The following is a 12,832-nucleotide window of genomic DNA, read 5'->3' on the forward strand; positions in this document are numbered from 1 at the left end:
AGGTTAGGAAGTGTTGAACCATGGGTCCCAACCCAGGGCTTCAACATCTACACTGCATTATCTGGGCCCGAGTCCAACCACCCATATCCAAAGCTTCCTAGTACTCTTCCAAAATGTGGCTGCTCTAAATTTTTGTTTGTGGTGCCATGTGGGAAAACTTAACCATGCACCAAACTTGACTGTCCATAGGACAAAGAAAGTTGACCCATGGAATTGTGGGATATTTTGGTGGACTCCCAGAGCACAAGTCCAGTTGGGCTGTGTCTACACTGCAAAACAATAGGGCTTGAACTATGGTCCCAGCTTGATTCAGTCTTGGATGGTTCACCTGAGGTCCAGGGACCCTAGGTCCAAGCCCTGGGTTAGCGTGATTTCTGTATCGATGGAAGGGGGATTAGACTTCAGTCTGAGTTCAAACCCTGGGTTTACATTGCAGTGTAGACATACCCTTAGATTTTAAAAGGGAGTGTTTGACTTTTTTCCCCAGAAAAGATCCGTTGCTCACTTGGGAACTTCACATTGAATTAGCTGATTTAATGGGCCCACCATTTTAGCTTAGGGCTATCTGTTTTTTGCCTCACCTGTGTCAGGAGACATACTTGCTATTATATCATCCAGAAGAATGGGTGATCTTCAGGCTGTCATGGGAGAACCACCATGCACAGTATTTTTGAAAAGTATGAAGTTTTGAGACCAGATCCAAAGTTCGTAACTAAAATGTGTGACAAGGTCAGGCAGGATGGCTGAGAGTATTGGAAGTATGATATGTTAGCCCTAGAATGTTAAAGGCCCTTTTTCCTACAAGCTGAGAAGGGGTTACATCAGGTCAATTGGGGACACCTGAATCCAATTAAGGGCTGCCCGAGGCCTTTAAAAACCCCTCCTCTGGGGAGAGAAAAGGGGAGAAAAGAGAGACAAGCTCCTGCCAGGCTAGTGGCAGCAGGGAAATAAGCTTCTCCAGGGTGAGAGGCTGTGCTCCTTCCCGTAGGGGAAGCATCAAAACCTGAGTTTCTGGTAAGTGAAGGACTCACACCAAGGGGCAAATGACAAGACAACACCCTGCCCCAGTGAGAAGGCAGGGAATGGAATCCCCCTTTGTTTTGAGTTTGTGAGACTGTTTCCTTTTTGTTTGGTGGAAGATCACCCATTAGGCCAGCCATGAGGCCTACCCTGAAAATAGAGCCAAAGGAACACAGAAGAGGGAAGGCAAACACTGCCCAGAGTGGGGCTGATTTACCCCAGACCCCCACCACCAGAGGGGGAAGTGCTAAGTCTGGCGAGATGAAGGAGGTGCTTTGCCACAAGTGGTATCTGCCTTTCATTTGCATTTCATTCTTTCCTCCAAAAAAATCACATTCAAATAAGGACAAAGAACATCTACATACTTTGGATGTAAAGAGGGCATGAACCTTTCATCCTGATAGGACTAAGCCTTTTAAGATGTCCCATTGGCTATTTGTTACTTATGCTGACAAACTTAGAGGTCAAGCAGTTACCACGCAATTTCTAGATGGATTGCTTCTTGTATTATCATGGCTCATGGGAGTAACGGATACCCATCCTCCACATACACTATTGGTTCATTTAGTGAGAGCTCAGACTACTTCAGTGGCTTTTCAAAAGGATGTCCTCCTACTGGACATTTGTAGGGCTGCCACTTGGTTCTTGGTGCAAACCTTCACTCATCCTTACACCATCATAACTTCTTTGAGAGCTGATGCAAATTTTGAGAAGACCATGTTGCAGTCACATATTGCAGACTCTGAGCTCCACCTCCTAATAGTACTGCTTGTGAATCACCTGAGTGGAATACACGTGTGCAACCACTTGAAGAAAAAATGGTTATATGTATTTTAACTGTTGTTCTTTCAGATGTTGTTGCCCTCATATATTCCACAACCCACCCCCATGTCTCCTCTGCATCTCAGTCTTGTTTTGCCATTTTCTGGTGTGAAGAAACTGAGGGTGGGGTAGGGTGCCGCCACCCTGATATACTCTCAGGTGCCACAAGGATGTGCAGGTCTCGTGTGTGATCTCCAATGGGTACTGCTGCAAAAAACTCTCCAGCTATGGTGTGCTGGGTATGTACACACACACACACACACACACACACACACACACACACACACACACACACACACACACACACACACACACACACACACACACACACACACACACACACACACACACACACAGTTCTCTGTGGCAGTGACAAGCAACTTACATCCATACAGTGCCTGAAATAGTGGATCCCGATATCTTTTACTGCTAGTTAGGTTCCAGTGGAGGATATAAAAATGAAGTGCACAATTTTCAGCAAAGGGTCTACGTTTTTAACCAGTTAGGAAAGATTTTTTTCTTCTTTTCTGAGATGCATATTGAAATTTTTTTGGAAGAAATATTGTTACAGGAGCTGAGTATATTATAATGAAGAATGCTAATTATAAAAGGTTCTTTACATAAAATTTATACAATAAAATATAAAAAGCCAATGTAAGGTAATGAGAATGAGAGAATATGTGTACAGATCAAGGAAACATGCATTTCCTTCCCATTCCATCATGTAAAACTGTTAATTGAAACAAGTCTGTTTATTGTACTTTGAGGGGGGGTGTTTTTTTTTTAAATCAGAGACAGACCTAATCTGGTAGAATAAACTCTGTTTTTGTTTTTTTTTAAACCTAAACAATTTAAGCCTTTATTGTTAATTATTTTATCACTGTTTATATGGTTATATGCACGTTTAAAGCCAATTGCATAACTCCCATTGACTTCAATGAAACAGCATCAAGGCTGACTTTATTATATTTATATAATCTGCAGCTGTGAAATATCGTGCACGGAATCTGGAGCCCAGTTTGACAAAATGGCTTAAATATGTTTGCTTGTTTTTTTCTTCTCTTATCACTTCAGTATTTTATTTTCATACCCTGAAATCTTTGAGGGACGGAGGAAAACAAAAGTACTATATTTAAATGTAGATTTGTTCAACACTGCAGTGACACTTTCAGGTTAATTGTGAAGCCAATTGATCATTTCTTGGCATACAGTGTGACACCATCCAATAAACTCTGACAACTTTCTCCCACTTCAGTTCCTGAGTAACTTGTAATTTTTTTTGATATGACAAAATAGCGATTTAGTATTCATGCTGTGCCTGTCTATTCATTTTTCATTTTTCAAAATGTTAATGAGACTCAGCAAATAGGATCTTTATAAAATTATCTTTACTGAAAGTTCTATTGTAGTAGCTGGAGCCTCTGACAAATCGTGATTGTAAGATATTTCATTTAAACTAAGGCTTTAGAGTGTGTATTAAAACTGTCAAATGACTGAATCCATTTTTTGTGTGTATTACAGACAACCCTGGCCTGCTAAGCCATGTTCCAGTTGATATTAGAATCCTGGATGTCAATGACAACCCTCCAGAGCTTGCCAGAGAATATGATGTAGTTGTCTGTGAGAATGCAAAGCCCGGGCAGGTAACCCATCGGTCTCATGGTTCTCTTTCCTCTAATGTATGGCAAAAGAAGAGCTTTATTTCTGTTAATGTTGCATGCAAAAGAATTTTGATTCAATGAGTACTTGAGCATCATATTTTTATAGGCAAAAAATATATAAATGAATGCCATATTTTGTATACTTTGTATTTGATCAGACTTTTGAATGTGATAGTGGAGGGAAATGTGTTTTGGGGATTTTTTAAAAATATTTTTTGTGACGTTAGTGTTAAAAATCAAATGTCTGTGTTCAGTCAAGATAGTCAAAATCATAATCACATCTGTTAAATGAATATATATTGGAAACCCATGATCTTGTTTATAGTAATCATCATCAATGGTACAAAGCAAATTCAATGTCCCTCCCACTGCAGTTGTCACTCAGTACAAGATTCCTTCATGGTGCTCTGTACAATGGTAGATACAACATGGCTGCCATAGTGTTTCTTTGCACATTTTGTTGTCCTAAAGAGCAGTTTGTGTGAGGATTACAAACAGGATGAACCCTGCATGGGTGTCCTGTGAAATGACATTAGACATTCATAATACAAAGGAGGCTGACATTTTTTTTTCTTTTAAAACTGAGGCTGAATAATAGAGTACTGCTCTACTGCTACTTCCATTGCTGGTATGCTCCATCAGTGCCTAGGCTTTACCATATTTCCACATCTTTCACTCTCTTTGAGTATTCTGCACTGTTCGCCACCACTTCCTGCTGACTAAGCACTAGTTTGCTTGACAGCCTTAAAATTGATGTTAGGGTGTAATTACTTTTCACCATGGATTACAATACAATCTGAGGCAGATATTGAGCAGCTATTAGAGATAAAGTGTTATCTGTAACAAAATGAAAAACACTCAAAATACAAGGGTACTCACATTTTTTCTTAATGGGTCCATTTTTTGAGCAATAATGGCTTTCACATCAAAAACATGAAAATTCATGTGTGCATTGAGGAAAGGGTAAGGGTATTCATATCTACAATGTAAGAAATAGCCACAGCAAATAAAGTACAACATGAGGGACTGAAGAATTGAACAAAACTAAATGGCGACAAAAAAATTTTGAAATTCTCCTAAATAATGTGACTTTCTTTTCTGACTTCTAGGTAGTATCTAGTGCAATGCTTTTATTTTTAAATGATGTAAATTAAAGACAAGGTATATTTTAATGAGTTATAACATGGCACAGGGCAAACTCTGAAATGTTTATGAGTTTTCTTTGCTGAGTTTTTTAAATCAGCAAATTATTCCCGTTGATGAAGATTTAAACTCTCAAAAGGAAGTTCTGTAAATGGAAAGTTATGAGCACGTTATTCATTAAATGATCAAATATGTCTGACAACACTGACATCTGTTGCTGATGTATACTGGGATTATATTTCTCTCCAGAGCTATTGTTCCCTGGTGTGAATGATGCCATGACCCTTGCTACACTACAATCTAACATCCAGGAGTAGTACCGATAGGAAGGACTTTATAACACGCTAGTTTAATATGAAAGGATGGAACAGCATGCTTGTTACTAATGTTTTTTTTAAACTAGGAAAACTGTATTGCACACTTTCTGTTATTAATTATTTGTATTGTGGAAGTGCACATAAGTAGTCATTGGCCTTTCCTCAAAGAGCTTACCATGTAATTGAAGACAAGATGCAACAACTGAGTTTGACAAATATTAAGAAAGAGGGGAGGAAAGATGAGGGTAACATTATAAGTTAACCATTACTTATGATAAAATGTGTGATGGTTCAGATAGATATCATGGTTCAGAATAATTTAAAATCATTTGATCTCTTTTATTTATTGTGACTTAGCCACAATTGGTGAGAATGACCAATAAGTCCCATTAAGGAACTCATTGCATCAAGCAACCTCAATTCTTAGATTCTTAGACTCCACACATATTTGGTTTAAGGTACTCCCAGCTTGACATAAAATCCCAATTTTGTATCTTTTTTCCTACATTAATACATTTACATTTAGCTGCATTAAAACTTCTGTTGTTTGCTTGTGCTCAGTTTACCAAGTGATCCTGATTGCTCTGAATCAGTGACCAGTTTTCTTCATTATTTACCCTCCCCCATTTCCGTGTCATCTGTCCACTTTATCAGTGATGATTTTATATTTTATTTCAAGTCATTGATAAAAATGTTAAATATAGAACCAAGATCTGATCCCTGGGGGACCTCACTGGAAGCACACCTGCTTGATGACAATTCCCCATTTCAGTTATATTTTGAGACATATTAGTTAGCCAAGTTTTTTTTCTTTTTTTTTCTTTTTCTTTTTATGCGTGGCATGTTAATTTTATGTCATTCTAGTTTTTTTTAATGAACGTGTTCTTGAGTACAAACTCAAACACCTTCCAGAAGTCTAAGTATATTCATCAATACTATTACCTTTATCAACCAAACATGTAATCTCATCAAAAAAGATAAATTAGTTTGACAGGATCTGTTTTCCATAAATTCTTGTTGATTTGCATTAATTACATTAGACTCCTTTAATTTTCTATCATTTGAGTCCCATATCAGCTGCTACATTATCTTGCCTGGGACTGATATCATGCTGAGAGACCTTTTCACTTTTTATAAATTGGCACATTAGCTTTCTTAGAATCATAGAATCATAGAATATCCGGGTTGGAAGGGACCTCAGGAGGTCATCTAGTCCAACCCCCTGCTCAAAGCAGGACCAATTCCCAACTAAATCATCCCAGCCAGGGCTTTGTCAAGCCTGACCTTAAAAAACTTTAAGGAAGGAGATTCTACTACCTCCCTAGGTAACCCATTCCAGTGCTTCATCACCCTCCTAGTGAAAAAGGTTTTCCTAATATCCAACCTAAACCTCCCCCACTGCAACTTGAGACCATTACTCCTTGTTCTGTCATCGAGTACCACTGAGAACAGTCTAGATCCATCCCCTTTGGAACCCGCTTTCAGGTAGTTGAAAGCACCTATCAAATCAAATCCCCCCTCATTCTTCTCTTCTGCAGACTAAACAATCCCAGTTCCCTCAGCCTCTCCTCATAAGTCATGTGCTCCAGCCCCCTAATCATTTTTGTTGCCCTCCGCTGGACTCTCTCCAATTTATCCACATCCTTCTTGTAGTGTGGGGCCCAAAACTGGACACAGTACTCCAAATGAGGCCTCACCAGTGCTGAGTAGAGGGGAATGATCACATCCCTTGATCTGCTGGAAATGCCCCTACTTATACAACCCAAAATGCCATTAGCCTTCTTGGCAACAAGGGCACACTGTTGACTCATATTCAGCTTTTCGTCCACCGTAACCCCTAGGTCCTTTTCTGCAGAACTGCTGCCCAGCCATTCGGTCCCTAGTCTGTAGCAGTGCATGGGATTCTTCCGTCCTAAGTGCAGGACTCTGCACTTGTCCTTGTTGAACCTCATCATATTTCTTTTGGCCCAATCCTCTAATTTGTCTAGGTCCCTCTGTATCCTAGCCCTACCCTCCAGCGTATCTACCACTCCTCCCAGCTTAGTGTCATCTGCAAACTTGCTGAGAGTGCAGTCCACGCCATCCTCAGATCATTAATGAAGATATTGAACAAAACCAGCCCCAGGACCAACCCTTGGGGCATTCCACTAGAAACCGGCTGCCAACTAGACATGGAGCCGTTGATGACTACCTGTTCAGCCCGACAATCTAGCCAGCTTTCTATCCACCTTATAGTCCAATCATCCAGTCCATACTTCTTTAACTTGCTGGCAAGAATACTGTGGGAGACTGTATCAAAAGCTTTGCTAAAGTCCAGAAATAGCACATCCACTGCTTTTCCCTCATCCACAGACCCAGTTATCTCCTCATAGAAGGCAATTAGGTTAGTGAGGCATGACTTGCCTTTGGTGAATCCATGCTGAGTGTTCCTGATCACTTTCCTCTCCTCTAAGTGCTTCAGAATTAAGTCCTTGAGGACCTGCTCCATGATTTTTCCAGGGACTGAGGTGAGACTGACTGGCCTGTAGTTCCCCAGATCCTCCTCCTTCCCTTTTTTAAAGATGGGCACTACATTAGTCTTTTTCCAGTCTTCCGGGACCTCCCCCGTTCGCCATGAGTTTTCAAAGATAATAGCCAATGGCTCTGCAATCACATCCGCCAACTCCTTTAGCACCCTCGGGTGCAGCGCATCCAGCCCCATGGACTTGTGCTCGTCCAGTTTTTCTAAATAGTTCCGAACCACTTCTTTCTCCACAGAGGGCTGGTCACCTTCTCCCCATACTGTGCTGCCCAGTGCAGCAGTCTGGGAGCTGACCTTGTTTGTGAAGACAGAGGCAAAAAAAGCATTGAGTACATTAGCTTTTCCCACATCCTCTGTCACTAGGCTGCCTCCCTCATTCAGTAAGAGGCCCACACTTTCCTTGATTTTCTTCTTGTTGCTAACATACCTTAAGAAACCCTTCTTGTTACTCTTAACATCTCTTGCTAGCTGCAACTCCAGGTGTGATTTGGCCTTTCTGACTTCACTCCTGCATGCCTGAGCAATATTTTTATACTCCTCCCTGGTCATTTGTCCAATCTTCCACTTCTTGTAAGATTCTTTTTTGCGTTTAAGATCAGCAAGGATTTCACTGTTAAGCCAAGCTGATCGCCTGCCATGTTTACTATTCTTCCTACACATCGGGATGTTTTTTTCCTGCAACCTCAATAAGGATTCTTTAAAATACAGCCAGCTCTCCTGGACTCCTTTCCCCATCATGTTATTTTCCCAGGGGATCCTGCCCATCAGCTCCCTGAGGGAGTCAAAGTCTGCTTTTCTGAAGTCCAGGGTCTGTATTCTGCTGCTCTCCTTTCTTCCTTGTGTCAGGATCCTGAACTCGACCATCTCATGGTCACTGCCTCCCAGGTTCCCATCCACTTTTGCTTCCCCTACTAACTCTTCTCTGTTTGTGAGCAGCAGGTCAAGAAGAGCTCTGCCCCTAGTTGGTTCCTCCAGCACTTGCACCAGGAAATTTTCCCCTACACTTTCCAAAAACTTCCTGGATTGTCTGTGCACTGCTGTATTGCTCTCCCAGCAGATATCAGGGTGATTGAAGTCTCCCATGAGAACCAGGGCCTGCGATCTAGTAACTTCTGCTAGTTGCCGGAAGAAAGCCTCGTCCACCTCATCCCCCTGGTCTGGTGGTCTATAGCAGACTCCCACCACAACATCACCCTTGTTGCTCACACTTCTAATCTTAATCCAGAGACTCTCAGGTTTTTCTGCAGTTTCATACCGGATCTCTGAGCAGTCATAGTGCTCTCTTACATACAATGCAACACCCACACCTTTTCTGCCCTGCCTGTCCTTCCTGAACAGTTTATATCCATCCATGACAGTACTCCAGTCATGTGAGTTATCCCACCAAGTCTTTGTTATTCCAATCACATCATATTTCCTTCGCTGTGCCAAGACTTCCAGTTCTCCCTGCTTGTTTCCCATGCTTCTTGCATTTGTGTATAGGCACTTAAGATAACTCGCTGATTGTCCCGCTTTCTCGGTCTGAGACATTTCCCCACTTACCTCAGGGCTTTGTTCTCCTTCCTCCGGTGAACCTAGTTTAAAGCCCTCCTCATTAGGTTAGCCAGCCTGTTTGCGAAGATGCTCTTCCCTCTCTTCGTTAGGTGAAGCCCGTCTCTGCCTAGCACTCCTCCTTCTTGGAATACCATCCCATGGTTGAAGAATCCAAAGCCTTCTCTCTGACATCACCTGTGTAGCCATTCGTTGACTTCCACAATTCGACGATCCCTACCCAGGCCTTTTCCCTGCACAGGGAGGATGGACGAAAACACCACTTGCGCCTCAAACTCCTTTATCCTTCTTCCCAGAGCCACGTAGTCTGCAGTGATCCGCTCAAGGTCATTCTTGGCAGTATCATTGGTGCCCACATGGAGAAGCAGGAAGGGGTAGCGATCCGAGGGCTTGATGAGTCTCGGCAGTCTCTCCGTCACATCATGAATCCTAGTTCCTGGCAAGCAGGAGACCTCTCGGTTTTCTCGGTCGGGGCAGCAGATAGATGACTCAGTCCCCCTGAGGAGGGAGTCCCCAACCACCACCACCCTCCTCCTTCTCTTGGGAGCGGTGGTTGTGGAATCCCCATCCCTAGGACAGTGCATCTCGTGCCTTCCAATCGGTGGAGTCTCCTTCTGCTCCCTTCTCTCAGATGTACCATCTAGTCCACTCTCCGCATTAGTACCTGTGGAAAGAACATGAAAACGGTTGCTCATCTGTATCTCCACTGCTGGTACATAGACGCTCCTCTTTCTTCTTCTGGAGGTCACATGCTGCCAAGTTTCTTCACCGTCCCTCTCTCCCCTCTGCACAGCCTGCTCTGATTCTTCAGGACATTGTGCCCGTAGAATCATATCCTGATGTCTGTCCAGGAAATCTTTCATTTTCTCTTATGCAACGCAGGGTCGATACTTGTTGCTCCAGACTTCGAACCTTCTCTTCCAATATGGGAACCAGCTTGCACTTTGTACAGGCAAAGTCGCTTCTCTCCTGTGGAAGAAAGACAAACATGGCACAACCTGTGCAGGTTACAACAGCTGAATGCTCACCTTCCATAATTTCTTCCTTCCAAGAGCTTCCTCAGCTGTTGCAGCAACTCAGAGGAGCCCGTGGGATGAAAGCCTCAGTGGGCTCTCCTCAGGCGAACTCCCAGGCAAACTCCTTCTGTTAGCCTCTGCTGTTCTCTGCTCAGCTGGTTTGCTGCTGACTGCCTTTTTATAGCAGTCAGGCCCACTCAAGGCCCGCCTGGAACAAAGTTCTCCTAATTCACACTTTTCAAAGAAACAAGCAAACAATCAAGCACACAGTCAAACTGACAAACTGAAACTTCCCCAGTACTCCAAGACTTCAACATTAATAGTCCAGTTTGCTCCTCAGACAGCTCTTTTAAAACTCTTGGATGCAATTTATCTGTATCTGCTGATTTCAAAATGTTTAATTTAAGTAGCTTCTGTTTAACATCCTCCTGAAATACTAGTGGAATGGAAAGAGTGTTATCATCTGTTTGTTCCCCAAATATGGAACCACAATATTTATCGAACACTTCTGCCTTCTCTGCATTATTATTGATAATTCTACTGTTTTCATCTGGTAACAGACCAATACCATTGTCAAAGTTTTTGTTTGTTTGTTTGTTTGTTATTTGTTCCTAGTATACCTAGACTCCTTTTTATTGTCCCTAAGTCTGTTGGACATAGATTTCCCCTGGTGTCCCTTTCCTTGCCTTATCAATTTTCTATACTTCCTTGCTTCTGATTTATTGTCATCATTATCAACTTCCTTGTCTTCCATTTATACAATATATATAAGAGCTGCCTTCAATTTTGGGGCATCTTGTAAAGTGTTCTTAAAAGACTGTCAATTATCATTCACAGTCTTCCTGATTAAATTCTTCCTCCCAGCTGATTTGGTTCATAATTGTTTATAGCTTTGAGAAACTAGCGCAATTAAAGCACTAAGTATATACATTACAGGTCTGGACTTTATTTGCTTGCACATTATAAATGTGATCAATTTAATTCTATTACTTGATTATAAAAAACAAATAGATTCAAACATCCAATTTTACATTTCACAAAAAAAAAGTCATTCACTTCAGCTAATCACAGGGCAAATAAATTGTCAAGCAACTCCATAATATTGCTTTGCTTTACACTGTTGTGTGTAAAAATCAAATTAGTTTTTAAAAGAACACTTCAAGAGAGAAAACGATTTTTCTTTATTTTAATACAGACTTGGACCTTTAAATTTTCCTTGAGCTCCACAAATAGTCATCACAATGGAAAAATTACTTTAGGGGTCACAGCAAAAATAGAATTAGAGGAGGAATTTTCAAGAAAAGAGGATAGTGGCCTTATGGACTAGTTCACAGAAGACATTCCAGTTGTAAGGGGCTATCCCCTCTTTGGTAAAATAGCTTGGTTTGGGAAATTTAAACTTGATTGAATCCCAGAGGTAGGAAGGACTAGAACCGGAAGAATCCTGTTTCTTAAAGCAGAGGGCTAAAATGTAAACACTAAGGACTTATCTTCACCACCACACAACATCAGCCAAGTTGCGCTATGTTGAGAGGCAGAAGCTATGTTGGTGGGAAGGTTTCTCCCCCCAACATAACACAACACTTTAAGTCAATGTAATATACATCACTCAAGTGGGTGTTTTTTTCAAATCCCTGAATGAAAAAAGTTATATCAACTTAAGCGGTAGCAGGGGCAGCTCTAGAAATTCCGCTGCCCCAAGCAGGGCGGCGCGCCGCACCGCTCGCACCGCCCTTCCCCGGTCCCACGGCCGGGGCAGAAGTGCCTGCGGGCGGTCCCATGCTCCCGCGGCTCCAGTGGAGCATCCGCAGGCATGCCTGCGGGAGCTCCGTCCGAGCTGCAGGACCAGCGCACCCGCCGCAGTCATTCCTGCGGGAGCTCAAGCAGAGCCGCGGGAAGAGGGGACCCTCCGCAGTCATGCCTGCGGCAGGTCCGCTCGTCCCGGGGCTCCGGTGGACCTCCCGCAGGCATAACTGCGGAAGGTCCGCCGGAGCCAAATGCCGCCCTGCCAGGACAATGCCGCCCCACACGCCTGCTTGGCGCGCTGGGGTCTGGAGCCGGCCCTGAGCGGTAGTGTAGACAAGCACTGAGTTCAGGTTCTGTATTAATAATTACAATAGCAAAATATTGCTCAGCATTTCTTGGGTTTCATATATTTTCATTTTTGAAAATCTTAAGAACTTCAGTTTAAAAGTTCCATCTAATGAAAAACATAATTTATGTAACAAATCAGATATATAACAGCAATGTATGAATGTATGACTAAAACCTGTGTTTTAAATGTCACTTCCTGATGAGAGATAAGGTGGGTGAGGTAATACCTTTTATTGGACCAACAGCTATTGGTGAAAGAGAGAAGCTTTTGAGCCACAAAAAGCTTTTCTTCAGCTCTGGGAAAGATACTCTAAGCATCACAGTTAAGTGTAAGGTGGAGCAGATTGTTTAGCATACATAGTTAGCACATATTCTAAGGATCCATTCAAGGCAGATGCTAACTACTTATGCTAATCAATTTGCTCCATCGTGCATTTGGCTGTGATGCTCAGAGTACCTTTCCCAGACCTAAAGAAGAGAGCTGTGTGACTCAAAAGCTTGTCTCTCTTACCACCAGAAGTTGCTTCAATAAAAGATATTACCTCACCCACCTTGTCTCTTTAATATCCTGGGACTGACTCAGCTACAACTACACTGCAGCCTTCCTGATGAGTTACTTTGCAGGTTTGTGAAAAAAACAAAACACATGGGTTTTGGGTTCAACCTTTCTCTCCCACTGTCCCAGCT

At 42.3% G+C, this 12,832-nt stretch overlaps 1 protein-coding gene across 20 annotated transcripts in view; it reads left to right on the forward strand.

Moving 5' to 3' along the window:
• Positions 1 to 12,832, forward strand: part of CDH18 (cadherin 18) — a 644,661-nt gene that overhangs the window by 600,613 nt on the left and 31,216 nt on the right. For all 20 annotated transcript variants that reach the window (XM_045007543.1, XM_045007546.1, XM_045007537.1 and 17 more), the window contains one exon: positions 3,364 to 3,485. In XM_045007543.1, coding sequence (XP_044863478.1) covers positions 3,364 to 3,485 — 122 coding nt within the window. The remainder of the gene's footprint in view (positions 1 to 3,363; positions 3,486 to 12,832) is intronic.

Source organism: Mauremys mutica, chromosome 2, assembly GCF_020497125.1.
Source record: "Mauremys mutica isolate MM-2020 ecotype Southern chromosome 2, ASM2049712v1, whole genome shotgun sequence".
In the NCBI taxonomy this organism is placed as follows: Eukaryota; Metazoa; Chordata; order Testudines; family Geoemydidae; genus Mauremys; species Mauremys mutica.